The 26,949-nt window shown below is 43.6% G+C and overlaps 1 protein-coding gene and 1 long non-coding RNA gene across 10 annotated transcripts; one reads left to right on the forward strand and one right to left on the reverse strand.

Annotated features, from left to right (window-relative positions):
- Window positions 1–1,086: 1,086 nt before the first annotated feature.
- On the reverse strand, window positions 1,087–5,240 carry LOC116097449. 6 transcript variants are annotated; one of them, XR_004121437.1, is made up of 6 exons: window positions 5,214–5,240; window positions 4,962–5,123; window positions 3,881–3,928; window positions 2,126–2,207; window positions 1,667–1,910; window positions 1,087–1,395 (listed from the first exon to the last, which is right to left on the reverse strand). It is a non-coding gene; the product is annotated as an uncharacterized LOC116097449 (long non-coding RNA). The 6 variants fall into 6 exon arrangements; XR_004121436.1 differs by lacking the exon at window positions 5,214–5,240 and having other exon boundaries at window positions 1,087–1,317; window positions 4,962–5,201; XR_004121434.1 differs by lacking the exon at window positions 5,214–5,240 and having other exon boundaries at window positions 1,087–1,338; window positions 4,962–5,201.
- LOC116097448 (protein lifeguard 2-like) lies at window positions 5,179–26,093 on the forward strand. 4 transcript variants are annotated; one of them, XM_031379925.1, is made up of 11 exons: window positions 5,179–5,331; window positions 5,464–5,590; window positions 9,783–10,057; window positions 12,492–12,570; window positions 13,753–13,806; window positions 15,145–15,235; window positions 18,375–18,412; window positions 18,498–18,585; window positions 20,599–20,688; window positions 22,558–22,605; window positions 25,558–26,093. In XM_031379925.1, coding segments are annotated over exons 2-11 (909 nt in total). In that variant the 5' UTR covers window positions 5,179–5,331; window positions 5,464–5,588; the 3' UTR covers window positions 25,702–26,093. The 4 variants fall into 4 exon arrangements, with proteins under 4 accessions (XP_031235785.1, XP_031235786.1, XP_031235787.1 ...); XM_031379926.1 differs by having other exon boundaries at window positions 5,214–5,327; window positions 9,769–10,057; XM_031379927.1 differs by having other exon boundaries at window positions 5,214–5,327; window positions 18,485–18,585.
- Window positions 26,094–26,949: the final 856 nt, after the last annotated feature.

Raw genomic sequence — 26,949 nt, forward strand, 5'->3', positions numbered from 1 at the left:
TCATATGATTTCTCCTTTCCCAGTTTCCCTTCCAAAAAACAAACAAAAACAACAAGAACAAACCCCTGTTGCCTCCTCCCTCCCCATGCTTGCCACCCCACCCTCTCCCACTTATTGGCCCTGGCATTCCCCTACACTGGGGCACAGAACCTTCACAGGGCCAAGGGCCTCTCCTCCCATTGATGATCGACTTTGCAATTCTCTACTATACACATACAAGCATTATTTTTATTTGGAAACAATGGAAAGAGTTGTTGGGGATGTAGTTCAGTCACTAAAGTACTGGCTGCACAAACATGGGGACCTGAGTTCTAGCCCTTTGTACTGGCTGGTTTTGTGTCAACTTGACACAAGCTGGAGTTATCACAGAGAAAGGAGCTTCAGTTGAGGAAGTGCGTCCATAAGATCCAGCTATAAGGCATTTCCTCAATTAGTGATCAAGGGTGGGAGAGCCCATTGTGGGTGGTACCATCCCTGGGCTGGTAGTCTTGGATTCTATAAGAAATGCAAGCTGAGCAAGGCAGGGGAAGCAAGCCAGTAAAGAACATCCCTCCATGGCCTTTGCATCAGCTCCTGCTTCCTGACCTGCTTGAGTTCCAGTCCTGACTTCCTTTGGTGATGAACAGCAATGTGGAAAGTGTAAGCTGAACAAACCCTTTCCTCCCCAAGTTGCTTCTTGGTCATGATGTTTGTACAGGAATAGAAACCCTGACTAAGACACCCTTGGGTCCACAGTAAGATGGGCATATTGATGCAGGCTTATAATAACAGTGCAGAAGAGGTGGAGGTGGGTGGATCACTGGGACTCACTGACCATCCAGCCTAGCCCAATCAGCCTAAACCGGATTCCAGAGAAAGACCCTACCTTACAAAATAAGGGGACAGCTACCGAGGAATTAAACCAGAGGTTGGCTTCTCATTTCCCAACGTGAAGGTATGTAGATGAGTGTACAATGATGAACATAGCCACACACATGAATGCTTGTGCATGTGTAGCTACAACACAAACGTGCATCACACACATGGAAGCACGCACACGCATACCTTCCCATGTGCACATATACAGCAAAGAAAGAAAAGTGAAAGTATCAAATAGAAATCATATTTTCCACCCCCAAATCCTCTCCCAGTAGGAGGCGAGGTGCAGTGTGGACCACATTTCATTCAGGGGTCGGCAGTTGTTCCTCCTTTCTGAGCTCAGTTCCTCTACAGTGAGGGCGCTATTATCCAGCTCGATACCATCCATTGCTGTGCTTGGCACACAGGCCTAACTCAACAAGGAGCTTGTCCATGCAGCAGCAACTCTCCTGCAGACACCTGAGAGCAGTGGTTCTCAACCTGTAGATAGCCGCCCCTTTGGAGGCTGTGTAACCCTTCCACAGGGGTCATCTAAGACTTCCAGAAAACACAACTATTTACATTATAATTCATAACAGTAGCAAAATTAAAGCCGTGGAGTAGCAACAAAAATAATTTTATGGTTGGGGGTCACCATGACATGAGGAACTGCATTAAAGGGTTGCAGCATGAGGAAGGTTGAGGACCACTGCCTAAGAGTATAGCAACACTTGCCTCGAGGACTGATAGGAATTACTAGACAAAGAGGATGTCGGGGATCAAATCAAGAGGTGAGGGAAATGAGCAACAGCAATGGGAAGGCTCTTACCTAGTCTCTTCCTCCCTCAGGGGTGCTTCAGGAGGATGATGAGGCCCAGGGGGGCAAGCCATGGCTCCCTGAGGAGTCAGGGGGAGATATCTCAGACACATGTCTTAATTTGTGCTGCTGTAACAAATTACTGGAGATGGGGTATGTATGAGAAACAAACATTTTTTTTTCCCACAGTTTTGATTGCTGAATCCCATTCACTAGGATTTTACCGTCCTGGACTAATTTCTTCTGAGTGTTCCACCTTTAAAAAAATGTTATTTTTTTCTTTAAATATATTTTAATTAGAATACAGTTACATCATATCTCCCGTCTGCTACTTCCTTTTAACACCTCCCATATACACCCTTCCTCCCTCTCAGATTAGTGGCCTCTTTTTGATTATTAATGTTACATATAAATATATATATCAACACCATTACGCATACATAAATTCACAAACATATAAATTCAACTTACTGAGTCTGTTTCTGTTGTTCATATGATTTCAGGGCTTGCTGCAGCATTCTCTCTCTCCAATCGCATTAGGGCAGTGACAGGCCTGTGATTGGACAGGAATAGAGAGGTGGAATTAAAGTTGGAGGAGGAAAAAGGTCAAGAGGAGGAGGAGAGAGATCATCATGGAGGCAGATGAAGAGGACGAGCCACACCCTACGTGGTTAGACAACCAAGCAAAGGTTTTTATAAAATAGATTAGTTGGGTTAGAATATTGTCTTTATTATTTGGTTCTGAAATTACTGTATTGGCATCTTGTAAATTGTGATCTTATTATTATATAAACCTGATTGGATGTTAAGGCCTTAAGAGTCATGCTTTACTTACCGGGTCCTAGGCGCTATCTAGATGAGTGATTGTGGGGGTGTGTAAAGAGTTGCATGTGATCGAGATGTTGTAAATAGCTGGGAGAAAATCACAAGAGCCCGCCAGGACATGGTGATACCCAGACTGCACTGGCTCAAGAACATGGCCTGATGGGAAATGGAGTTTGTGGGGTTGATTCATTTTTTTATAATTCCCACAACAAGGCCTGACCAATTTGTATTTGATAAACAATTTGGGGGCTCATCCCTGGAAAGGCTAATTATCTCTCTCGGGAGTCATTAATGACCTGTAGATATTTGTCTAGGGATTGGACCCATGAGATTTCTTTTCTCCCTTACCATATTAGTATTGCTATTGATATTGTCACTGTTTAGGTCTAGTTTATGCAGACATTTCTAGGAAACACAGTCACATATTAAACTTCCCACCTCTCTGCCTCTTACAATTTTTCGGCCCCCTCCTCCATGATATTTCCTGAGCCTTTTGTGCACTTTTGTGTTGTCGATGCATCCTGTGGGGACTGACCTCCCTACAGTCATTGATTTCTGCAATATGTCCAGCTGTGGTTTTCTGTAATAGTGTCCTTTTTCTGTAAAGGGGAGCTTTCTTGGATGAGAGAAGATGGCTACACTTGCTTGTGTGCAGAAGGGTGTTTTAGGATGTAGTTAGGAGTCGTGCTGGACTAGTAAGGAGTCAGTAGTAGGATCTCCTTTACGGGACCTGACCTCACTGCCCCTGGGTGGTTATTAGGTTTCTAATGCCAAGCCTAATTTCCCTCCTGTGGAGTATCCTAAGTCCAATCAGACCACCCAAATGTGAGGGCTGCTCTTGCACCTTGGCATGCTGCTCGTTGTAGTGGTTTATAGGCATCACAACTGCATAAGATTATTGATCGCATCCTGCCTTTGCAGAATACTTTCTATACCAGCAATTAAGTTTAAGCATAAGGATTATGGAAATATATTCAAGCCGTAGTACACAGTGAGAGATGCCCAGTCCAGAGCCAGAGGAAGGGTTGAACTGGATCACACAGACAAGTTCATACATCTGAGATGGATGAGGAAATTCTGATGGTTCTGTGTGTACATAAGCTGTTAAAGCAGAAGTAAATGCCTCTGGAGGCCTTAAAATTTCACATGAATGGGAAAGGGGGAAAACCTATTTCCTTGGTTGTTCTTAGTGTAGTTTGTGCTATAATTTGCAGGAGTTACAGTTAGCATTGTTTATGTGTTCTACAGTTCACTAATTAAAACTCTTAAGATAAAAAAAAAAAACAGAGCAGATGTATAAAATACACCACAAGCTAGTTTCAAAAAGAGACGATCACATTCTGTTCCCTGATGATTAGAGGCTACCAGAGGATTCACAGACCATGTGTATTTTTGCCCTACCTGTTAAATGGGTAGGACTCTGCAATGAGTTCTTCTTGGTTTACTCGACTGTCAAATGAAAGGCAACAGAGGCTATAAATCATAGAGTAGATGTTCTAAATGAGTTAGTTCATATAAGAATGCAAACAACTGCTACATCTGAGAAGTGAGAGGATTTCTTTTGACCAAACTGTAGTTAATTCATTAGTTACAATCCTGACATGTAAACAAAGAGATTATATTAACTGCATTTTGGAGGGGAAAACATATAATTAACCCAGGTTGACTGTTTATACCAACAAAATAGAGACACTGAGGACTGGGAGATCGTGCATGAGGCCTGTGAGACTCTGAGGTTCAAAGGAAGGTGGCAGAGGCAGATGTTCTGACTGACACTTTTCTTTTTGGCCAAGGGGGTTGGGGGAGTGGCCAGCATATGTCTTCCACTTCTGGACGTTCTATGCTGTAACTCGAGCACCATGGAACCACTTTGTGCATAAGACATTCTTGCTTCCCAGTCTCATTCTTAGATTGGGGTACTGTTCTCTTTGCCTGCATGGTGCTTCCTCCCAACCTTCATATTTAACACAACTATTATTCTAAGAACCAGCCAACACTTCATCTCCAACTCCATAATTCTAAATAGCAATTCCTTTCTAAAGCCTTCGCTTCTTTCTCCCTGACGAGTACACAGTGCACCTGTCTCTTCCAACTATGCAGGGAAGGAATATGTCTTTTTCATATCTCTTTTGCTTCCTCACTTTCTGTACACAGTAATCAGACACTGAATTTAATGACTAGGTTAGTGAAAAGCTCCATAAAGGACAAGTTTCCCCTCCCCGCTCCTACAGATCCCAGAGAAGAAAGGCTCATGGCACCTGCTCACCATCTACCTGGTCATGGGTCTTCCCTTACCAGTCTGATTTACGTGTTTCATGACTTCCCACTGATGGTGTACCTCAAGTGGATACTCTATGTAATTGACTTAATGCTTAGGACCCATGATTGTTTTGAGCAATATTCCACCATGGGGGAGGAGACACCAAAGTCATCATGGTCTACCAGAAAGACCAGTTTATACTTTATGAGAAATAAGTCTTACTCATCTGAAATAATGGCACAGGACCTCTGGATGGTGAAGTCTTATAAGCATCCTTCTTGCTGAGAAGAAAGTGATGGCATGATTGGAAGGACCCTTTCCTCATGGACAGAGCCTCTTGCTCCATGACATGGAGTTGGTTTGCAGACCTTAGTGTAGTTCTTCCTGAGACCCAACAGAAAGTGCACCCACTAGCATGAAGGTTGATTGGGCTTGGCTTAGAACCCCACTTCCTGAGAAGAAGGATCCACTCACCTTGTGCTCCAACTGCCACTCTCTTAACTGTCACTCAGAACTTGGCCTCTAAGTTCTACTACCTCCCTGGCTGCTTGGATGGCTGCTGGCTCAGGAGTCAGGAGAGCTTGAGGAGTAGGTGAAAGCCTCATTTGTGTTTCAGGAACAAACCAAATACAGTTCCTCACAGGATACTCAGTTGCTTTTGGGTTTTGGTTGCTTTTGTCTCTGATGGTTTGAAAGTGTCTCTGTTTCTGCTTCTGACTTGTAGGGCACCATAGACACCACCTTGGTTACTTGAGCATCTTTTAGTGACCTTCAGCTTCATGTGAAGATTCCTTCCATAGAAGAGCTCCAGACCTTGTCATAGAGGGAAATAGTTCTTTTGCCTTCAAAATGTAAATATATTATTGAAATTATTTTTTGGGATAAAGTGGCTGCTATAATTTCATTCAAGTTGAGTACATTTCCAACTGAACTGAATCAAAATAATGATCAATCACATTTGTAGTATTTCTATTCAGTCAGAGAGAGGGCAAATATTAATGAGATCTTTCTAAAATATTATTCTTTATTTTCAAAACTCAAAACTATAGCATAGTGAAGTTCACATCGGTGCATATATATGTATGTGTCTGTGTATGGTGTTTTGGTGTTTGTATCAAAATTAATTTATCTACTTCTCTGCTGATGGGTAATAGGCTGTCATAAACTTTTGGCAGTTATAAACAATAATATACTAAATTTTCTTTTACATATGCCTTTGATTTCATGTGTTTATGGAATAAATTATCCCAACTATAGCTGTGGGGTCTAAAGTGATACAAATTTGAGATTCTGGTAGATATCATTAAATTATCTCAAAAAATTTATATTGAAATGAGCTGGTACACCTCAAATGTGAAAAACTATATCCACTGTATATAGTTGACGCTTAGGACTCATGATTGTTTTGAGATAACACAAATATTTTAATTTTGCTTAAAATCAAGAGAAAATTATGAACATAATAATGGATAACATATAATGAATCCATCCTAGCTTTGCTAGTTTTTCCAGCAATAACAAGAAAAGATTATTTCAATATATTTAAATTTGTAATTATTTAAATTAAATATATTTACTGTTTTGTGGAAGAAGGAGCACAGTAGAAGAAATGTGGGTTCATGAGAGCAATAATATGCCTCCAGATTATCTATATCTTTATAGTCTTAACAACCATAAGGATCATCTTTTTAATCGTTGAGTGCCTTTCATTACTGCCTTTATTTACAGGCCTTTGGTTGTTTGGAGAAGCATTATTGTTAAGGCTTACTGGTTATTTACATTTGTATGAATTGATTGTGTTCACTTCTCATCTTCATTGAGTTGCCAAGATTTCCCTTTCTGCATTATAATAAACATTGCAAATATCTTATCATTTTCTTATATCAGATTTGTTGAAATGTTTTATAATTTGAAGTGTTTAATGTCTGAACTGTTCTGTAACTCCAATCTGTCAAATACTTCTCTCTCTCTCTCTCTCTCTCTCTCTCTCTCTCTCTTTTAATGGTATCATTTTTATAAGTGTATCTATATATTCCTTGTATTTTCTAATATAGTGTCTATGATTGTTATTAGATTTGAAAACATTTTCAGTTCACCCATGTATTAGTTACTTAACTGTTTCTGTAACTAAAAACCATGACCAGGGCAACTTACAAAAGAAAGCATTCAATTGCAATTATTGTTTCAGAAGGTTAGAGTCTGCAGTGGAAAAGCAAAGGCATGGTGGCAGAAGGCTGGAGCTAAGAGATTATGTCTCCATCCCCAGTAGGAGGCAGGGAGAGAACACTGGGGATGGCAAGAGTCTTTGGAAGCTTCCAAGTCCACTCCCAGTGACATGCTTCCTCCAACAGTCTACAACTTTTAATCCTTCCCAAACAGTTCCACCAGCCAGGGACCAAAGTATTCAAACATGAGCCTATGGAAAGGAGGCATCCTCATTCAAACAACCACAACCTGCAACAGATCTTTGAATGACAAATAAAATAGCATTTAAACTATTGTTTCCAAATGTATAACTAATTGTTGTAACATCAGAGGGCATGATTTGAAGTTTCACCTTTATCAAATATTAAATTCTCATACATACATCAATCTGTTCCTGGACTCTCTTCCATCCCATTGATCCATTGCTACACTGGTATTATAGTTTTAATCATATAGCTCTATATTACATATACATACATATGATATATACATGTATGGATACATTTCATTTTATTTCTGCTAAAGTAAATCACTACTGCTTCTCTTATAGTCATCTTTCAAATTTGTTCTTGAATTTTCTCATGTATTTATGCTGATGAACATCGGTGTTACTAGAAATCACTACTGAATCTTGTAAACGTTTGAGACTAGTTGGAGGAAAAGGGATGTCTTTATTAAATGCCATCTGTTTCTCCAGGAGCCTGGCAGATTTTTTTTGGACTTCCTGTTTGGCTATCAGTCTACCCTGGCTTTACTATCTTAGTCTCCTTTTCTTGCTCCATCATGTCCCTTGTGAGACAAGAACAGGCAGCAGTGGAGGGGGCTTGCTTGAAACCTCCCAACTTTGGCCAGGTATGGTGGCATACACCTTTAATTCCACTCAGCTCTCAGCCAGCAGAGGCAGGCAGAAGTCTGAATTCAATGCTGCCACCCTGGTCTAAAAATTGAGTTCCAGGTCAGCCAGGGCAGAGAAACCCTGTCCTGAACAACAACAGCAACAACAAAGAAAGAAAGAAAGAAAGAAAGAAAGAAAGAAAGAAAGAAAGAAAGAAAGGAAGGAAGGAAGGAAGGAAGGAAGGAAGGAAGGAAGAAAGAAAGAAAGAAAGGAAGAAAGAAAGAAAGAGAGGAATAAAGAAAGAAAGAGAGGAATAAAGAAGAAAGAGAGAGAGAGAGAGAGAGAGAGAGAGAGAGAGAGAGAGAGAGAGAGAGAGAGAGAGAGAAAAGAAAAGTTCACTTTTGCCGTGAGATGAGTGGGAGAGTTGACCTTTAGTCTTCAAGAGGTTTCTGGAGACTAGCATTTTGGTTGTCAAACCCAGCAGCCAAGCCCAACTTTCCTAGTCACCATCTCTAGTTTTCACACTGGCTTCCTTTGTTCCTTCTCTACACTGTAGGTAGAGGGGTCTTTCTAGTCAGATCCTTGATTCCCCTGCTTGTAAACCCCCAGTGATTGCCCACTGAATTAGTTTTTGTTGCTGCTGATACAGTTCTGCACAGACTGAGTGTCATAAAGCATAGCGAGCAAACAGTTCTACAGTTCTGCAGGTCAGAAGTCCCATAGCAGCTTCACGGGGCTAAAACCAAGGCTCCAAAGGGGCCACGTTCTTTCTTGGAGATTCCACTAGAAAATCTGTTTCTTGCCTAACTTCTCCAGATTGCCTACGTTTTAATTGTTCCAAACTGCTTCCAGAATCATCTTCATAGCATCTGTATCATTTTGACTTCCATTTGCCTTTCTTATTTGGTGTTTCCTGCCTTCCTCTCTTCTAAGTATGATCATAAAAAAACCTCAACTTTGAGCTTGTATTGCACCTGGAGCACCAGCCATCTTATCTCAATGTCCTTATGTCCACCTGCAGTGTTTCTTTTAATAATCATAGCAATGTTTCCAGGGTCCTAGGAGAGGGATTTAGGATCATTGGAGGACTATCACTCTTCCTAACATCCTGATGTCATTGAGGGCAAAGGGTAGTTTCTTTAGGTTATTCCAGCCTCCCTGCCTCCCAAGTGACAAAAATCCCACAACTCCATTGTTTAATCTCATTACATCATCAACTTCCATATCATGGAATATGAGCAGCTTTCATTTCTGGAACCTGCCGTCTATGTTCCCTCTGGACCTCGTCCAGGGTGACTGCTATTGGGAAAACTTTCCACCCACCTCTTTATTTGACCAAGTTCTATAACACTTCCAGCCTTGCCTTCACTTTCCCTAAGAAGATCTGGAAACCTCTTCTACTCCCAGTGTTTTCCTCTGGGTATCATGGAGGGCACTCACATCTTCCTATGTTCCTGGCTTGCTTATATTGCCTTTAATTTCACTACTCATTTGATATATTGTCTTTCCCCCAGTGTAAGTCAATTGAATAGAGAAGCTGTGGAAGAATCTCCATAGGCCTTTTAACTCTCTGATGAATGAATTGAAAGGTTCATTCCATAATAGGAGGGAAATAATTTTACTCTACAATAGTGGTTCTCAAGCTTTCTAATACTGCGGCCCTTGAATATATATCTCTTGGTGTTGTGGCAACCCTTCAACCATGAGATTATTTTTCCTCCTACTTCATGACTGTAATTTTTCTACTTTTATGAATCATAATGTAAAGATGTTTGGAGATAGAGGTTTGTCAAAGGGGTTGTGACCCACATGTTGAGAACCGCTGCTCTACACAGTCTGTCTTATACGTATTTGCTTATTCATTTAACAGATATTTATTATGCATTGATGTGATATAGATCCACAGTCATCAAAAATATGAAGCAATCACTTGAAAGTTATAAGAATGGTAAGGTGATGGGGGTGTGGCTATCAGGACATGAATGACAGGTTTTCTATTCCAGGAAAATAGACATGGAGGTCAGTGATCCAGTCGACTTTAGCTCTGGAGATCATCAACATCTGGTTAATAAAGCAGCAATTAAAGGTAATCCCGGTAGACTGGATCAGCCCTTCACAACTTCATCTGGAGACAGTCCACAAGGAGCCATAAAATACTCATATCCAAGGAGTAGAGATGGAACAAATACCTATGCAGTACAAATTTCTGAGGATGTTACCCCCTCAAGTGAGAACATAATTCAATCCAGTCCCTTTGAAACCACATCCATTCGTAGAGGTAAGAGTATATAATATTTGGGCTTGGAAAGGAGCAATATTTTCTTTAAAAATTTCCATGGTGTGTACTGCCAGAAAGGATAAATTCTTTTTCATTTGGCTTTCTTGCTCTTTCTTTATCATGAGACATGTCAAAGGCTGCCATAATAGACCACCATGATGTTGTACAGGAGATTCAGAAATCCATAATAAATATATAGCAACATCTGGATTTTTTTAGGAAGTATGCATTAACTGATGATTATGAAATGTTCTCATCTACATACAACATGGTCATACAATATTGGTCTAGGTTTTTAAACATACTAATCAAATGTCCTAGATATTTATTCTGGAATAGACAGGAATATACTCATCAGGAAATGGCAGAAATCTTAACAATTGTGACCTACATAAATGAGGACTTTTGTTCTCATGAAATGTGATATTGAAGGGCAATATCCCTGGACCTTTCGGGAAGGAATTAGAGATGTCCCGTTTAGGGCTGTGTTTCTATCTTGCTCATTCTGCATAATTTCTGGCTGTATTTGTTACCATCTGCTGCAGGAGGAAGCTTCTCTGTTGGTGGCTGAGCAAAGCACTGATCAACAAGTACAGAATGTCATTAGGAGGCATTTTATTGCTACATTTTTTTTTCGAGACAGGGTTTCTCTACGTAGCCCTAGCTGTCCTGGAACTCACTCTGTATACCAGGCTGGCCTCAAACTCAGAAATCCACCTGCCTCTGCCTCCCAAGTGCTGGGATTAAAGGTGTGTGCCACCACAGCCCGGCTCATTTTATTGCTACATTTTTTTAGACTAGTAGTATTTGGTTTTAACCTAGGTCCTTGCACTATCTAGTCTCTGGCTCTTAGGCATACACATTGTGTTGGGTATGGGTTCCATCTTGTGGAGTGGTCAGGTCAGATATTGGTTGGTTACTCCCACATGCTTTGTGCCACCATAGCACTATTATATCTTGTAGAGAGAAGATCAAAAGGTTTGTGGCTGGCTTTGTGTTTTCCTGTCTCTTTTGGTAGCGTGTAGAGTATCTTCCTGTACCAAAGATGCTAGCAAGTAGAGATGAAGATTCTATGTAGCTCAACTTCTCCATGTTCACTGAGTGAGCTGTCTGGGTGCTGTCTTCAGCAATGACACTTGTCAGTTTGTGGAGATCAACCTATAGACTTAGCATCAGCTTGGATTGTTTAGCATGTGTCTCCCATGAGACTCCCTTTGACCAACAACTCAAGTAGGTATAATCCAATCCTGGTAACCCCCAGTGGCCACACCTATTAGGATCCCAGAAGAATTTCCTACCAGGCAACACACAGCCATAACTCTCTCCTAAGAAAAAGAGAGGGCAACAGAAACCCAGAAATCAAACACCCACTCGCCAAAGACAAGACCAGATATTAGCATCTAGAATTATAACCTGCCTAACCCTGGCCAGATGCTTAGATGCCAGTGTAAAAACACAATAACAGCAAGGACAATATGTCTCCACTAGAGCCCAACAACCCATCCCACAATTCTTTCCCCATCCTCCCCTCCCCTTCTCCTCTGAGCAGATGGGGGCCCCCTCTGTATCCCCCAACCCTGGCACTTCAAGCCTCTGTGAGGCTAGGTACTTCCTCTCCCCCCGGAGACCAGATAAGGTGGCTCAGCTAGAAGAACATATCCAACATATAGGCAATAGCTTTGGGATAGCCTCCTCTCCAGTTGTTTGGGACCCACATGAAGACCAAGCTGCACATCTATTACATTTAAGTGGGAAGGCCTAAGTCGAGCTCATGTATGTTCTTTGGTTAGTGGTTCAGTCTCTGAGAAGCACAATGGCCCAGGTTAGTTGACCCCGTTTGTCTCACTGTGAAGTTCCTTCCCCTTCAGACCCTCCATCCCTCCTCCTATTCTATAAGGGTCCCCAAACTCTATCTACTGTTTGGCTGTGGGTGTCTATACTTGTCTGAGTCAGCTGTTGGGTGGAGCATCTCAGAAGATAGCCATGTTAGACTCTTGTCTGCAAACATAATGGAGTACCATTAATAGTGTCAGGGATTGGTGCTTGCCCATGGGATGGGTCTCAAGTTGGGCCAGTTATTGATTGGCCATTCCCTGCTCCATCTCCCGTGCCTGCACTTCTTGTAGACAGAATAAATTTGGGGCTGAAAGTTTTGTGGGTGGGGTGGTATCCCTATCTATCCACCGGGCTTCCTGCATGGCTATGGGAGGTAGCCTCTCTAGGCTCCATATCCCCAATGCTTCTCACAGAGTTTTTAAATAGCACATGTTTAAAAGTTCTCTAGAGTCATTTCACTTTTGTTGTTCCGTTTGCTGACTAAAACAGCAGCAGCCTCTCCTGGCCTAGAATGACAATGGGCGATTCCTTTCACTGGAAATTGCATTTGGTTTTACCTTTGGATACTGGGTCACAAAGTAACATCTTGTCTCCACAGGTTTCATTGTGAAAGTGTTTGTGGTTCTGTCCGTTCAACTGTTCATCACTGCAGCGATCATCAGCATCTTTGTTTTCTGGTGAGTCGTCTTCCTTACTGTCTACAATTAGAAGCTATGTAGCTCTTGGGAATGCTCACAGGATCAACTTGCTTTAACTTGGAGCATTTCCAACAGTAGGCTTCTGTTCTTCATTGTTGGTAAGCAGTCATCTTCCCATATGCAGGCTCTTCTGAAGCACCTTCTAGCTAGCATGGAATTTACCTTCCTAAATCAAGAATGTTTTTCTTCTTCTTACTTTGGGCACTGTTTTCATTTTGATTTTCGCTGAGCTCCCTTATCAAATATAACTTGGATAAATAGGTGAGATCATGGAGACACTGAAGGCTGGAACACTGTTAAATTTTCTAATTATTTGAGAGACTTTAATCAGTCACCATGCTCATCCCATTGAAAGTGCTATTAGACTGATTTCTTTTAGCTTTGCTCATCCCATTGAAAGTGCTATTAGACTGATTTCTTTTAGCTTACATGTTTATCACTCTCAATGTTTTATTTATTTTGTTTGGTTAGGTTTTTGTTTGTTTGTTTGTTTGTTTTGTTTGAGACAGGGTTTCTCTGTGTAGCCCTGGCTGTCCTGGTACTCACTCTGTAGACCAGCTGGACTTGAACTTAGAAATCCGACTGCCTCTGCCTCCCAAGTGCTGGGATTAAAGGTGAGCACCACCACCGCCTGGCCAGGTTTGGTTTTTTGATGGTTTGTTTATTTTGGTTTTTAAGTGAGGTCTCACCATGTAGCTCTGGTTATCCTGTCTGTCTCTGGCTGTGCCTCACTTTGTAGATCAGGCTGGCCTTAATCTTACAGACATCCACCCACTACTACCTCTTCAGGGATTAAAGGTATGTGCCACCATGTCTGGATCTCAGTATTTTTAAAAAAATGAAGGTCTTCACCAGGTGTTTCCTTTTAAATTTGACGTACAATTTAAAAAATAACGTTTACAATGTATCTCTTTTATTCTTTGCGCTGGGGATTTAAACCCAGGCCTCATTCACATTCATTCTCATTCCTGCCGAGCAGATGCTCTAACAGGGAACTGCACTAGCAGCCTAATTTTCCATTAAAAAGACTGTTTCTATACTTCTTCTCCAGTTTTCCTCATTGATCATTTGGTTTACCCATGCTTCCCATGATACTGTTATACTTCTATTCCAGTTAGCAACCTTTACTATCTTATGTAAAACTTTTTTTTTTTAAACTAGCAAAGCTGTAAGAAAGTGGGTCATCGCCACGCCCGAGTTCCTGTATGCACTCTTGTAAGTATTATTAATGATTCTATTAACTATTGACCAAGATATTTATCACTATTGAAAATGTAGTAAACTGTAACATTCTTGCTGGGTATGGTGACATATGCCTATAAGCCCAATCCTTAGGAGGTAGAGACTGGGTACTTGGGAATTCAAGGCCAGCTTTGACTGCATAAGACTCTGTTTCAAAATAACACAAACTGACAACAGCAACAAAAACATACAAAACCATCCAGGGTTAAGCAGAACACCTTTATATTTTGTTTTTCTTTCCTTTTTAAGATTTGCTTTACTTGTTTTATTTTTTAAGATTTGCTTTATGTGTTACAAGCATATCTGTGCACCAGGTATATACTGCGCCCACACAGGCTGAAAAGGGACTCAGATCTCCCTGGAACCGGGGTAACTGAGCAAACCCAGATCCTCTGGAAGAGCAGCCAGCGATCTTACCCTGCCAGCCATTTCCCCAGCCTCCTTATTTGTTCTTCTTTATGTGTGTCTGTATGTGCCTACTTATCTGTATACGTACCATGTTACACAGACATCCACAGAGGGTGGCAGAGAATTTTGCATCTTCTAGAACTAGAGTCACAGGTGTTTGCAAGCTGTTATGTGGGTGCTGGGAACTAAACCCAGGTCTTCTGCAAGACTGGCCAGTGCACTAAATCGCTGATCTACCTCTTCAGTCCCTGTGTAAAATTCTTTAAACGACACAATTAAAGATGGAAAGCAAGTTAATTGGGGCCAGAAGTCAGGGCCAGCTGTGTGTAGTAGGAGTGTTACCACTGAAGAGTCATACCAGTCAGATCTTTGTTGATATGTTATTGGAAAGATGGTCCTGAATGTTAATTGAGGTGGGGGTTACATGTATCTACACATAGACTCATGTGTCATATTAAATAATAATAATAAAACCCACTACCACCACCACCACCACCACCACCACCACCACCACCATCACCACCACCACACAGGTTCAAATTATATGCTTTCAAAACCATTACTGGTTTTGAAATTGTGCTGTAAATATATAAATCAAAATCATTGGTAAAAATTTTATATAGATTTAACCGAACTTCTCTGTCCTTTTACAATTTTCCATGAATCTACATTTTTAACAAAAAATTTAAAAGGGAAGCTATCTACCTGTAGATGGGAACATTAAAGAGCTCATTTTGAAGGCCTAAAAGAGAGGTAAGTAGGAGATATCGTTCTGGTTTGCTCTACATATCATATGTGGGCCTGTAAAGATGTGCTTCCGTGTGTGTCCCTGTGCCCATCTGTCCATACGCAAGACTCGCCCAATTGAGTACCGAAGCAGTAACTGGCGGTTTCCACCCACAGCCCTGCGATCCTGATTGTGATGATTATACTTGCTTGCTGTAGGGATATCCGGCGCCAAGTGCCCATGAACTACATTCTCCTGACATTCTTTGTAAGTAACCCTCCTTGACAGGTGCTTTAGCCTCCCTCTGACGCTTTTGTCCTCTTACTGCATCACTATCTTCACCGTGGGAACTGGTGCAGGAAGACAGGTAGGGGGCACTTGCAGGGAAGCAGCGACTCACACGGACTCAGAGAGGCATCCTCACCCCTCTGGGACTTGGATTCCAGGCCCCTCTTTGCTGCGGCAATCTCATCTCTCTCGAAGCCATACAAGAACCCACACGCAAGTCAGGGCTATGTCTGCAGTTAGCCTGGGTCCTATTAGTCCTCTGTCAGGGATAACAAACACGATTCTCTTTAAAGAGTGCCTTCCACTTACAACTCACAAATCTATGAAAAAGAAATTTAATTTTCTTCATTTTGTAAGGTGTTTTTTACTGCAATTCCCTCATGAAAGTAGAAGTCGTTGTAAGTCTATGTCTCCCCCAAGTTCTACAATATTCTCCTCGGTACAGTGGTCTTTCCCGTGGCCAGATCTAGAGCTATGGTACATCCCTTAACTATCCACGTGCCCTCACAACTTGGTTCCACCATCAGGGCTCATCTGTCCATACTTCTCTGTCATCAAAGCTGTGCTAGACATACAGAATTGTGTGACTACCTTTCTAACAGCCAATTCTTTTTACCCCTGTTCACGGGGACCCCAGAAACAAATATCTGAACTCCCTAACCCTGAATACACTCAGGATCTCTGAGATTTCATGCTCACGAATCCAGGCTCAAAACCCCAGGGAGCTGGGAGCTCATCAGGAGACATTAAGCAGCACCTAAGAGTCACCCTTCAGCTATCAGGCTGAACCCCTTAACTCCCAGAGGCTTGGTGTATCCTCAGCTGTGACAATTGCCTAGAGTATGCTGATGCTCCCAGGACAGCCTAGCACTAGCCCCGCATGGCTAAGGATGCTGTCTACCTTTGAGTTTGTGTTTCCTTCGCGTAATGCTGACCATTCTTTCTGTGATGACTGAAATCCTATTGGAGGTAGCTCACTCCGATATCTGCAATATGTGAAGATAAAATACGTTGACAGGGAAATCAAACGGAAAGAGAAATAGAACAGGGAGGCAAACACAGTCATTAGATTGGTGTGCAAAATGCACTGAGCCCCGTGCGCTGGAATTCTGCATCTGCTGGTGCTCAAAGCAAGTAGATCCGCAGGGCCAGTGGTGTGAGTCTCTGCATAGGTACCAAGCAGTGTTTATGTAATTTACCTGCTGAAAGAAATAGACTGGGTCGTATGGCTGGCTGCCATCTATAGTGGGATCTCCTTTCAAGCGTCGAACCTTTCTTGGCTGTAGTGGATCCCCAGCTGGTTGCCCAGGCAAGCAAGCAAGGCTGCATAGTTCCTGTGCTGCACTGCAGATTGTGTGGTATTTTCACAATGCCCTTGCCCCCAGCTGTCTTCTTAAGGTATTTTCTTAATCTTTTCCTGGCTCAGTTACTTCCCATTTCTAAAGCTCCAGGACATAGCTTGGAAGCAGTGGTGGTAGGGAGGGGGCAGAGGAAGAGAACTATTCTCTCACTAGGTAGCCCTCGCTGATCTAGACTGGCTGTATAGACCAAGATTGCCTCAGACTCATAGAGATCCACCTGCCTCTCCCTCCTGAGGATTGGGATTAAAGGTGTGCACCACCACCACCTGGCCATGTTTCAGTGTTCTCAATGTTCTCTCTCTTTCTCTCTCTCTCTCTCTCTCTCTCTCTCTCTCTCTCTCTCTCTCTCTCTCTCTCTCTCTCTCTCTCTCAAATCTTTATTCTTCTCTTTTATATTACTCACTCTTGCCACAAACAGCTTTTGTCCCCTAGAATCTGTGGCTTCCCACATCCCTGTTCTGAGCATGCTTGGTTTCTACAGTGATTCCCTGCCCATAGCCATTCTTCTTCCTCTTTCTTCCCAGGCTCGCCTGTCTTCTGTCTGTGTGTCTGTCTCTCTACCTCTGTCTGTTTCCCTGTCTCTCTGCCTGCCTGCCTGCCTGCCTGCCTGCCTGCCTGCCTGCCTGTCTGTCTGTCTGTCTCTGATGGTGCTGGAGAAGTAGGTAGAAGGCACCAGGGAAAAGTGAAACACAGGAGGAAGGTTGGAACCCAGCACATTATTGAAGTACTGTTTATACAAAGACTAAATCTTGCCCTCTGGTGGACATATGGACTTAGTCCTTAGGTACATCAACAAACAGCCCGAGGCAACGAAGTCCCAGTCTAGGTCTGGGAAATCCAGAAAAGTGACCGAGGACATTTGGAGCCCAGTTCTCTTCCAGACTCTTAATAGATTGAGAAAGTCCCAAACCAGTCTCGTCTCAGCACCTTGGTTAGGCTATGCCGTCCTTTTTAATCTCTGATGAGACTAGAGGACTTCTCTGGTCCTTTCTGAGGACCACCAAACTCCCAGGCTCCATTGGCTGACAAACCTCTTCAGTCCTGTTTGCTGGCCATGATCCTGAGCCTGGCTGTGAATCTGACAGTTACTTGATCTGACCCTCAGGCTCCCTTGCCTGATGGCTCCCGGTTCCCACCTCTCTCCCACATTGCCCACAGCCTGGTTCCGTGTGGGTGGAGGGAATCCTTCAGAGCACCAGTCCTGTGCTGTCACCTCTCCTCAGAACTGTCCTGCAGTCCCATATCCTGGCACTGAAGTCTCAGTTCTCATCCCAGGTCTAAAGCCTGAAGAAATATTTTATGCTCAGCCGGGACCACAGATGGTGACAATATCTAAAAGTACGGGCAAAACGTTCACGGAGACAGCCTGTGCTGGCCTGATGAAGTTGTGCAGAAATGCGTGGACGGTCCCATTCGACTGATGAGAATGTGGCCCACAAATGGACCTGCTACCTTCGTTTCTTCACCCACAATTAGTACATAGTTTATGCACCACACACATGAAAGCTGCTGTGATGTGCACTTTCCTCTCTTCTGTTAGTTCGAGGGAGAGTGTGACAGTGAATGGTTGTCGGACCAGTTGTCTCCCATAAACACCCTGTAGCTGTGCTCCCAGGGTTGTCTTCACGTCCCTGCCTGCTCCCTAGATGTTGCCCAAATGCACATATGACTGGGTCCACTCTTCTGAGGCCTACAGCTCAGCCTCATGCTTTGCTTGGAGAAACAGACTGCTGATTGACTGTGGCTTTTGTTTTTAGACAATTCTGGAAGGCCTGCTGCTAGGAAGCATTTCAGTGTAAGTCTTTGCTACGTATTCTTGTTCTGTCGTGTGTGCGTGTCTTTGAACATGTCTGAACAGTAACCGCAGTCTCTGGTTCCAGCTTCTACAGAGTGGAAGAGATACTATGGGCCATAGGAGCCACCACTGTGGTGACATTAGTGCTCACTTTGTTTGCGCTACAAACAAAAGTACGTATTATTGAAACAAATCTCTATGGTGTGGGAGTTGCTGACCATGTCATATGTCCCTCCTGACGCATTCAGAGGAGAGAGGCCCTTATTCCCATGGGTTCCTCCTGACAGGCTCCTCTTGGGCTAACCACATTCCTTACCAAAACCCACTCCCAGCTTCTTGTAACACAGACCAGCTTACCATAGCCAAATTTTGAGGCTTCCTGTATCCTTGTCTCTTGGGTCACAGCTGCCCACCTAGTTCCTTTCAGCCCACTTTAGGAAGGGGTTCCTTTACAAACCAACCACCCTCCTCCTCAAGCTATGCTATTGAGTGTGCCCTGTGTTCCCTGCTAGGGCCTTGGTTCAAACTGGCAGCTTATCTTCAGATGAGCTAGTCACTAGGGCTCAGAAGCACCACCAACCCCCAGTATAGCTCCTAACTGTTCTTTTATTTTGGTGGAATTGACCCAGGGCCTTGTGAATGCCAGGCAAGTACTCCATGAAACCACACCCCAACCAATGACTCCAGGAAACCACGCTCCCAACCAACGACCTGTGTTTTTAAACCATGATGTCAGAGTCTTACCAGCCCTAGGACACTTCTGAGGATTTAGTGGGTTCTTTCCTTGCTTTAGTAAATGATGGGCTCACCTTAGTCAGTTTAACAACTAAAGAGGAGAACTGGCTCAATTGTTTGGCACACCTCATAAGGACAACTTTATACACAAGCAGAATTTTGTTTAATCTTTAATAAAGAAACATATACTTTTATTACAGAGATAACCACCCTCACAAAAATCTTCCGTACAATAAACTGATTACATTGTGATGATCTTACAAAAATATTTCTAAACATTTATTAAAAATTCACATTTCTTGTCTATAGACATACCACCCTGAAAACACCTAATCATTTGTGATCACATTTCTTTCTTCTTTCTTTCCTTTCTTCTTCCTTCCCTCCCTTTGTCCCTTCCTTCCTTCCTTCCTTCCACCCTTCCTTCCTTCCTTCTCTCCCTCCCTCCCTTCCTCCCCTCCCTTCCTCCCTTCCTTCCTCCCTTCCTTCCTTTCTTCCCTCCCTTCCTCCCTTCCTTCCTTCATTCCCTCTCTTCCTTCCCTCCCTCCTTCCCTCTCTCCTTCTCTTCTTCCCTTCTTTCCTTCCTTCCTTCCTTCCTTCCTTCCTTCCCTCCTTCCCTCCCTCCCTCCTTCCCTTTCTCCTTCCCTTCTTTCCTTCCTTCCTTCCCTCCTTCCCTTCCTTCCTTCCCTCCTTCCCTCCCTCCCTCTTTCCCTTTCTCCTTCCCTTCTTTCCTTCCTTCCTTCCCTCCTTCCTTTCCTTCCTTCCTTCCTTCCCTCCCTCCTTCCCTCCCTCCTTCCCTTCCTTCCTTCCCTCCTTCCTTTCCTTCCTTCCTTCCTTCCTTTCTTCCTTCCTTCTCTCCTTCCCTCCCTTCCTTCCCTCTTTCCCTCCCTCCCTCTCTTCCTTCTTTCCCTCCCTCCTCCCCTCCCTCCTTCCTTTCCTTCCTTCCTCCCTCCTTCTTTCCCTCCTTCCCTCCCTCCCTCCCTTCCTTTCTTCCTTTATCAGCAGAGATTTGAGTATTCTAGACTGGCCTTGGACTTGTCACGTAGTGAAGCATGACCCTAAACTTCTGATCTTCCTGCCTCCTCCTCCCCCAGTGCTGGAAATACAAATGTGTGCCACCACATCTGGTTTTAAGGAAGAAATTCTCATAAATACAAAAATAAATACAATGGGTTCTCATGTACCTTTCACCCAGTTAAAAAAATTATTAGCCCCTGGCTCTCATTATTTTATCTTAACTTCCACCATTTCGTCCTCCTTCCTGAAGCAAATACAATGGACTGTGATAGTTGTATCATTTATGTGGTAATTTTCAGTGCTTGGGGATAAAGCATTTTCATCCGAAGAAATGGCCAGGATAAACTGTGTGAGGGGTAGAAAGGGCATCTCTAAACGTTTGAGATCCTGCCTAGATAGTAATGGAGTCACATGTGCTGTTTTCTTCTCCCCAGTGGGATTTTACCCTGCTAAATGGAGTGATGTTTGTTTTCACCACCGTGCTACTGATCTACGGGATTATTTTGCTTGTGGTTCAATCATACGTAAGTGACTACCATTTGAAACCTTCATGAAGCACTCAAAATGAGGAAAGTGCTGGCTTTGTCGGCACAGGTCCCTTGAGAAGCAGGCATGATGTCGGGGCTAAGCATGTAAGGATTTTATTATTATTTTTATCATCATCTGTGGTGATGGGGATTGAATTCAAGGCCTTGAGCCATCAGGCAAGCACCCCTGCCTCTGAGCTACATGCCCAGCTTTTAGAAAAATGTCCTTGAGACCAAAGACAAATGGCAAGTGGTGTGTACAGTCCAGCAGCTGAGCAGGGAATGGTATGCTCCCGCCCTGTTATCTGAATGTGTGTCTAACACGAGGGATTCATTGGAGAAGTGCCATAGACAGGAATCTAGTAGTTGTCCTTTCCCAACAGGGTCTTGGGGGGACCCTGTCCTCTATGGTAGACAATGTCTTCTGCATCCAGGTACTGCTTGTCTGAAGCCAAAGTGGGAGAAAGGCCTCTTTAGCTAAGGGTTCCAATATTGACCCACAGAGGGTGGCTTAGTGTCCACCCAGCTTGTTCATCAGTGTGTATTCATTGAGGTCTTATTAAGTATCAGACATAGACCTTGTGTATGTTTTTCACCAAGCTATCACATTCAGCTCTCACAACATTCCTGAACAATATTTCTTATTTATTTTATAGATGATCAAATAGGCTCAGAGGATTTTAATTCATCCAGGGTCCCCAAGGAGTGAAGGGTAGAGGTGGCAGGAAGGTCAGGTTTATGTGACTTTTAGGCAGGGTCTACATCTCCATTGCTTTGTGCACAGTCTGTCTCTGGAGCAGAAATGTGGTGTGTGTGTGTGTGTGTGTGTGTGTGTGTGTGTGTATTGTCCATGAATGGCAGATATGGAAACCCTGCCTGGGACCTGGAACTGTTTGATTAAAGTTCTGAGGCCAACTTATTCAAATGCTGAACCAAAGCTTTTATTTGGCAGCAAGTGACTTTCTTACACCATCTTTAGACTCGTGACCAGGAGTTGTCTGGGCTCATTTGGCTGGATGGATAATCATGTTTGTTATAGCCAGGGAGGTGGTATCTACATTTTGCAGGAGAACTCACAGAGATGTACCTGATGTTTTTTTGCTTTTGCTGCTTTTCTTATTTGCTTCTTGAGATAGTCATTCTATGTAGCCCTGGATGGCATGTAACACACTGTCTAGACCAGGCTGATCTCGAACTCATAGAGATTGCCCTTCTTCAGTCTCCCAAGTGCTAGGATTACAGGTGTTTGCTAGCCCACCTGGCACAGGATGTCTATCAACTCTCCACAGTCGCTCAGTGAATCCTATGGGTCTTTGCACTATTCCTGCTTAAGAAGATGTCTCAATGTTGTCTTATGTTGCCTATAAGACAGACAGATCTCATTTCCAGTCTCAGTTTACTCTCACAAGCCATCTCCAAGCTACAGTCTTAATGCGTTGGCAGAAGATCACCATCCATCAGCTGGTCCACTGCTTGCAGGATGGTTTCTGCTATCTTTCCTTCCCCGTCCCTGACTAGGGAGTGTGTGATCCTTGTGAGGGTTTCTAGAAACCCTCTTGCTGAGGGAAGGCAGCCCAGCCTCTCTAGAGGAGCCATGCAGAAGGGATGGGTAGCAGACGTATGTAATGGATTGTCCTTGCCCTGCCCCAGGGAATTGGAAGCACCCACTTGATAATTGTGAAGATCAGCACATCCTTTGAGTGCTTGCCAGAATTAAGTGGTAGCCAGTGGTGATTAGGTTCAGGAAGAGCTAGTTCCTACAGGCTTGACTGTCTTTGTAATGGGTCCTTATCAGAGGGTGGGGACTCGGTCAGCACTTGCACCGTTCCATGTTGTGTGAAGCTATAACCCTTTCTTTCTGTGCAGTGGTTGCATCTGGTGTACTCAGCACTTGGAACGCTGTTCTTCTCCATGGTAAGTTCTGGTTTACCTCTGTGCCGAAGACCATGGGGTATATGCTCACGGGGCCTGCACTGGTCAGTGGAGTCAGACATTCTCTAGAAACATTACAACTCGCCCGGCAGAGCTGCATGCGTGCCCTTTCTAATCTATGAAAGCATTACATTCTGGGGCTGGGGCTGCCCCTTAGGGGCAGACTGCTTTCCCAGCACGTAAAAGGACCTTGAGTTTGGTCCCCAGCACCACACAAACACAAAGAGTAATAACAGCAACGGGAAAAGTTCACCTTCAGAGACGGGATCACGTAGAAGCCTCAAAGCTCATCACCACAAGGCATGGCTTCATTTGGTTTAGAGCATCCACATTCTCATTTCTCATACCAGGAGCTCTGGAGGGGGCAGGCAAAAGCCCCTGTGGATGCCTCTGGGAGTCCCTTTCTTTCCATTTAGTCCCATCTCTTGCTGTTCCATCTTTGCAGTTAATGGTAAGGTTTTAAAAGTAATACATGTGGCCGTTTTAAAATTCAAACAACACAGTGAACTTTGAAAAGAAAAGGGGGAAACACCCTCTTGTCACCATTGCTCCGAGGTAAGCACCCACCGCAGAGCGTGGGAGCCCTGCAGGAGTGTAGGAGCCCTGCGTGCATGGAGCTGGAGAAGGGAGTCAGGTGTCTCTTCGGTTACTCTCCCCTGACTTCTTTGAGACATGTCTGTGCCTGAACCTGGGCCTGGGCTTATGGCCAGTCAGCTCCAGTAATCCTCTTCTCTCCACCCTTGGCACATGCGTTGCCATGCTTGCATTTTGTTTGGCTGGTTAGTTTTAGTTTTGTTTGTTTTTTGTTTGTTTACACGGGTTCTGAGGATTTGATCTTATGTTCTCATGCTTTGGCAGCAAGTCCTTGTACCCACTGAGGCTTCTCGGGCTTCGAAGGAAAAAGAGTAAAGGCAAGGTCTTACTATGTAGAACAGGCTGGCCTGAAACTTGCTGTGCAGACCAATTTAGCCTCAAACTCAGCAATCTGCACGCTTTTGCCTGAGTGCTCATATTAAGGGTGTGTGCCACATGCCAGGCCAAAAAAAAATACATATATATATATATATATATATACTTTTTTCATCATAAAAATTTCTGAACATACAAATTGAAAGGCTGAGTCCCATATCCCATGTGATGTCACCAAATGACCCACATTAGCTTCCCGTCCATCACATTTTGTGTCATTGTTTTTAACAGTCATAAAAAGTCTATGTGTGAGATTCGGTGTGTGCGTTTGGCTTTCTCACCTCTCCTGCTATCTGGTTTGTGTCCATCTCCCTTTTCTTCTGTGAGCTCTGCCTGTATCAGTCTGTTTCAGGCACAGTTCATTTCCCATGAAAGTAGGTTGATTCAGAAAGAATAAAAACTCTTGGAGATGCAGACAGGCCCCCCAGTACCAAAGAGTGGAGGAAAATGTGTGGGTGTTTGTGTGTGTGTGTGTGTGTGTGTGTGTAAACATCAGTGGCTTGGAATCCAGGCTGGAGTTTAGCTGTGTCTTAGATGGTACCCAGAGCCTTTGTTCCCTTAGAGGGGACAAGATACAACTGGATCCCTGCCCATTTTCCTGCTTGCCCTTGAACACACTCCCAATCAGCTGATCAAACTGTGAAATGATTGAACCTCTATCTCTTATGAGGAGTACTGAGATTAATTCTGGAACCTTTTGGAGGAAGAGAAAGGTCCCTGCTCCCCAGTCAGGGCTCCTGAGCGAGAGAGAAGGGAGCTCAAGCTGCAGAAGCCTTTTGTGCGAGCAAACATTCTCAGTTGCTGGAGTGAGACTTGGGGGCAGGACTCAGCACACCACTCCTGTTGGATTGATTCCCTTCCCTGTCACTCACAGCGGCCTGCCCTTCTTTTCTCCAAGATTAGATTCTGCCCTGCCTATTTCCACATTCCGAGACACCAGATCTGCTGTGACTCTGCATGAAGCCCCACACTAATTTCCATCCCGACCTCCCTTCTGTTCTCTTACTCTTTGAAGCCTGCCTGGGAATCAGCAGCCAGGGACAGTGGATATTTGAGTTTCTTGGGACAGGTTTCACAAAGTGAATGGCATTCTAAAATGTTTTTTTTTAATGTGAAACTTCAATAGTTATATGTCGTGCCAGTCTCGGTGTGTCCGACTGGGCTCTCTTCATGGCACTGGGCTCTGAGTCTAGTCTGCACCCAAGAGGCTCAGAGGCCATTGTTCTTTCTCTCCCTCCCATGTTCCTCCTGCAGCCCAGATCTCCATCTTGTGCCAGTCTTGAGAGTGAGAGAGGGTTCTGATATTTTCGTGCCCATATGTAGGACTCTGTAGTTTTACCTATTGCAGCTGAAGTGAGATATGGCATGGGGAAGAGTCACTTTCTCCCCTCTCTGTCTCAGGCTTTGCTATCATCCAAGCTCCCAAGACACAGCCCTTACTCTGAGGCTGGGAAACATCTTTGGTTGTCCAAGCAAGGGCACGGGGAAGTCACGGATGCAGGGCACCTTGCAGTGATGTGTCCCTCTTGCCCAGCTGGTTCACATTATTGACAAAAGACACAAAGGCCTTAGAAAGGCACAAAGGACTTAGAAAGCAAAGGAAATTTGCAGAGTTGGTTCTCTGGGCTTCAGTAGGACGAGATGCTTTTGCTCATGGAGAGCAAACTAGGATGACCAATCAAGGACTGAAGCTCTAATAGTGTACTCAGCTGCAACTGACCTCCTGCATCTTTTCATTTCTCCCTATCTACTCCCCCCCTTTTCCCTCTCTTACTCCCAATTTTGTGATCGAGTTTCATCTACCCTAGGTTAGCCAAGAACTTATGTAGTTGATGATGACCTTGACCTTCTGACCTTCAGAGTGCTAGAATTTTGGGCATGTATTATCACACCATCTATGTGGTCCTGGGCTGAAACCCAAGGCTTCTTGTGCTATATAGAGATGTTTTCTTCTTTCTCTTTAAGTACCTGGTGATGGACGTGCAGATGATGGTGGGGGGGCACTACCATTATGTGATAGACCCTGAAGAGTACATTTTTGCTGCTCTGAACATCTACGTGGACATCATCAACCTTTTCGTTTTCATTTTGGACCTGATTGGACGATAGCTGATGGCCAAAGCTGGCTAAGGCTCAGAAGAGGAAAGATGGGACAACACCTGTGGTATGTCACCAGGCTCAGGCGTGCAGCGGTGACCACTCATAGGCCCTTTCGATAGTCATTTATTTATCAATTTATCTGTCTATGTCAAAAGAAACTAAGAATTCAGTAGATGGTAGCTGTAGCTGTTAAAATTTTGTTTCCCTTGTCATATGGCAAAACTTTCTTACTCATATTGAAACATTGTGGATTCCTATACATTCAGCAAAGGAGAATCCTAGTTATAAGCTGACGTACATTTAGAAGGTCCCCACTGCTGTGCTGAGGTTTTTCCGGGTACAACTTAAAGCTGTAAGCACCAGCTCTACAAAAATAAAAGCTGATTGTAGAAAACCTCCAATACTTAACCTTTCTCTTCATTTGGACATCATATGGGGACACATGACCTTTAACAGTAGGACAACCCAAAACATTCTGTCTTTCTCCTACTTTCCACAGACAGACTAGAAAGAATACTTTCTGTTAGGTAAGGAGGAAAGAGGCTCAGGACAGAGAGCAGCTACATGCCACCAAAAAGCCTGTATCTCTCTGCTTGACTCAGGAACCACCTCTGAGTGTCAGGGACAAGCTGTCTACTTTGAAGCCTTAAAACATCTTAAACTTCTTTCTGAATCTTGATAAAACATAGGTCACCAACCCCACTTTAGCAGTTTGGGTGTACAGTTAAGTAGTGTTGCATATATTATTGTGAAACCAATCTCTGCAATGTTTCCAGCTTGAAAACTGAAACTTTACATCCACTATATGCCTCACGGTTCCTTAGGCACAGAGCTTATAGGATGAATCAATCTATCTCACTATCTCTATCTATCTGTCTGTCTGTCTGTCTACCAACAGATGGTCCAAAAATCCAGTAGTTTTTCATTCCACAGAGCTGGATGTCTCAGCTATCTTCAATATATGTTAGAATCCTGAAAAAGTAGGCTGTAATTCCTGCCAGTGGAGGAATGGACTTGCCCATGAGAGCAAGCAGGCAAAGAGACTGAAGGCTTCCTTCTTCCATGTTCTTTACATAGGCTGCTAGCAGAAGGTGTGGCCCAGATTTAAAGGTGGGTCTTCCCACCTCAAAAAATGCAGATTAAAAGTGGGTCATCTCACTTCAAATGGTTTAACTGAGGAAAAAAAAATCTCTCACAAGTGTGCCTAGCCACTTAGGTTTTAGTAAAGTCCAGATGAAGTCAAGTTGACAACCCAGA

Source organism: Mastomys coucha, unplaced genomic scaffold (assembly GCF_008632895.1).
Source record: "Mastomys coucha isolate ucsf_1 unplaced genomic scaffold, UCSF_Mcou_1 pScaffold19, whole genome shotgun sequence".
Lineage (NCBI taxonomy): Eukaryota > Metazoa > Chordata > Mammalia > Rodentia > Muridae > Mastomys > Mastomys coucha.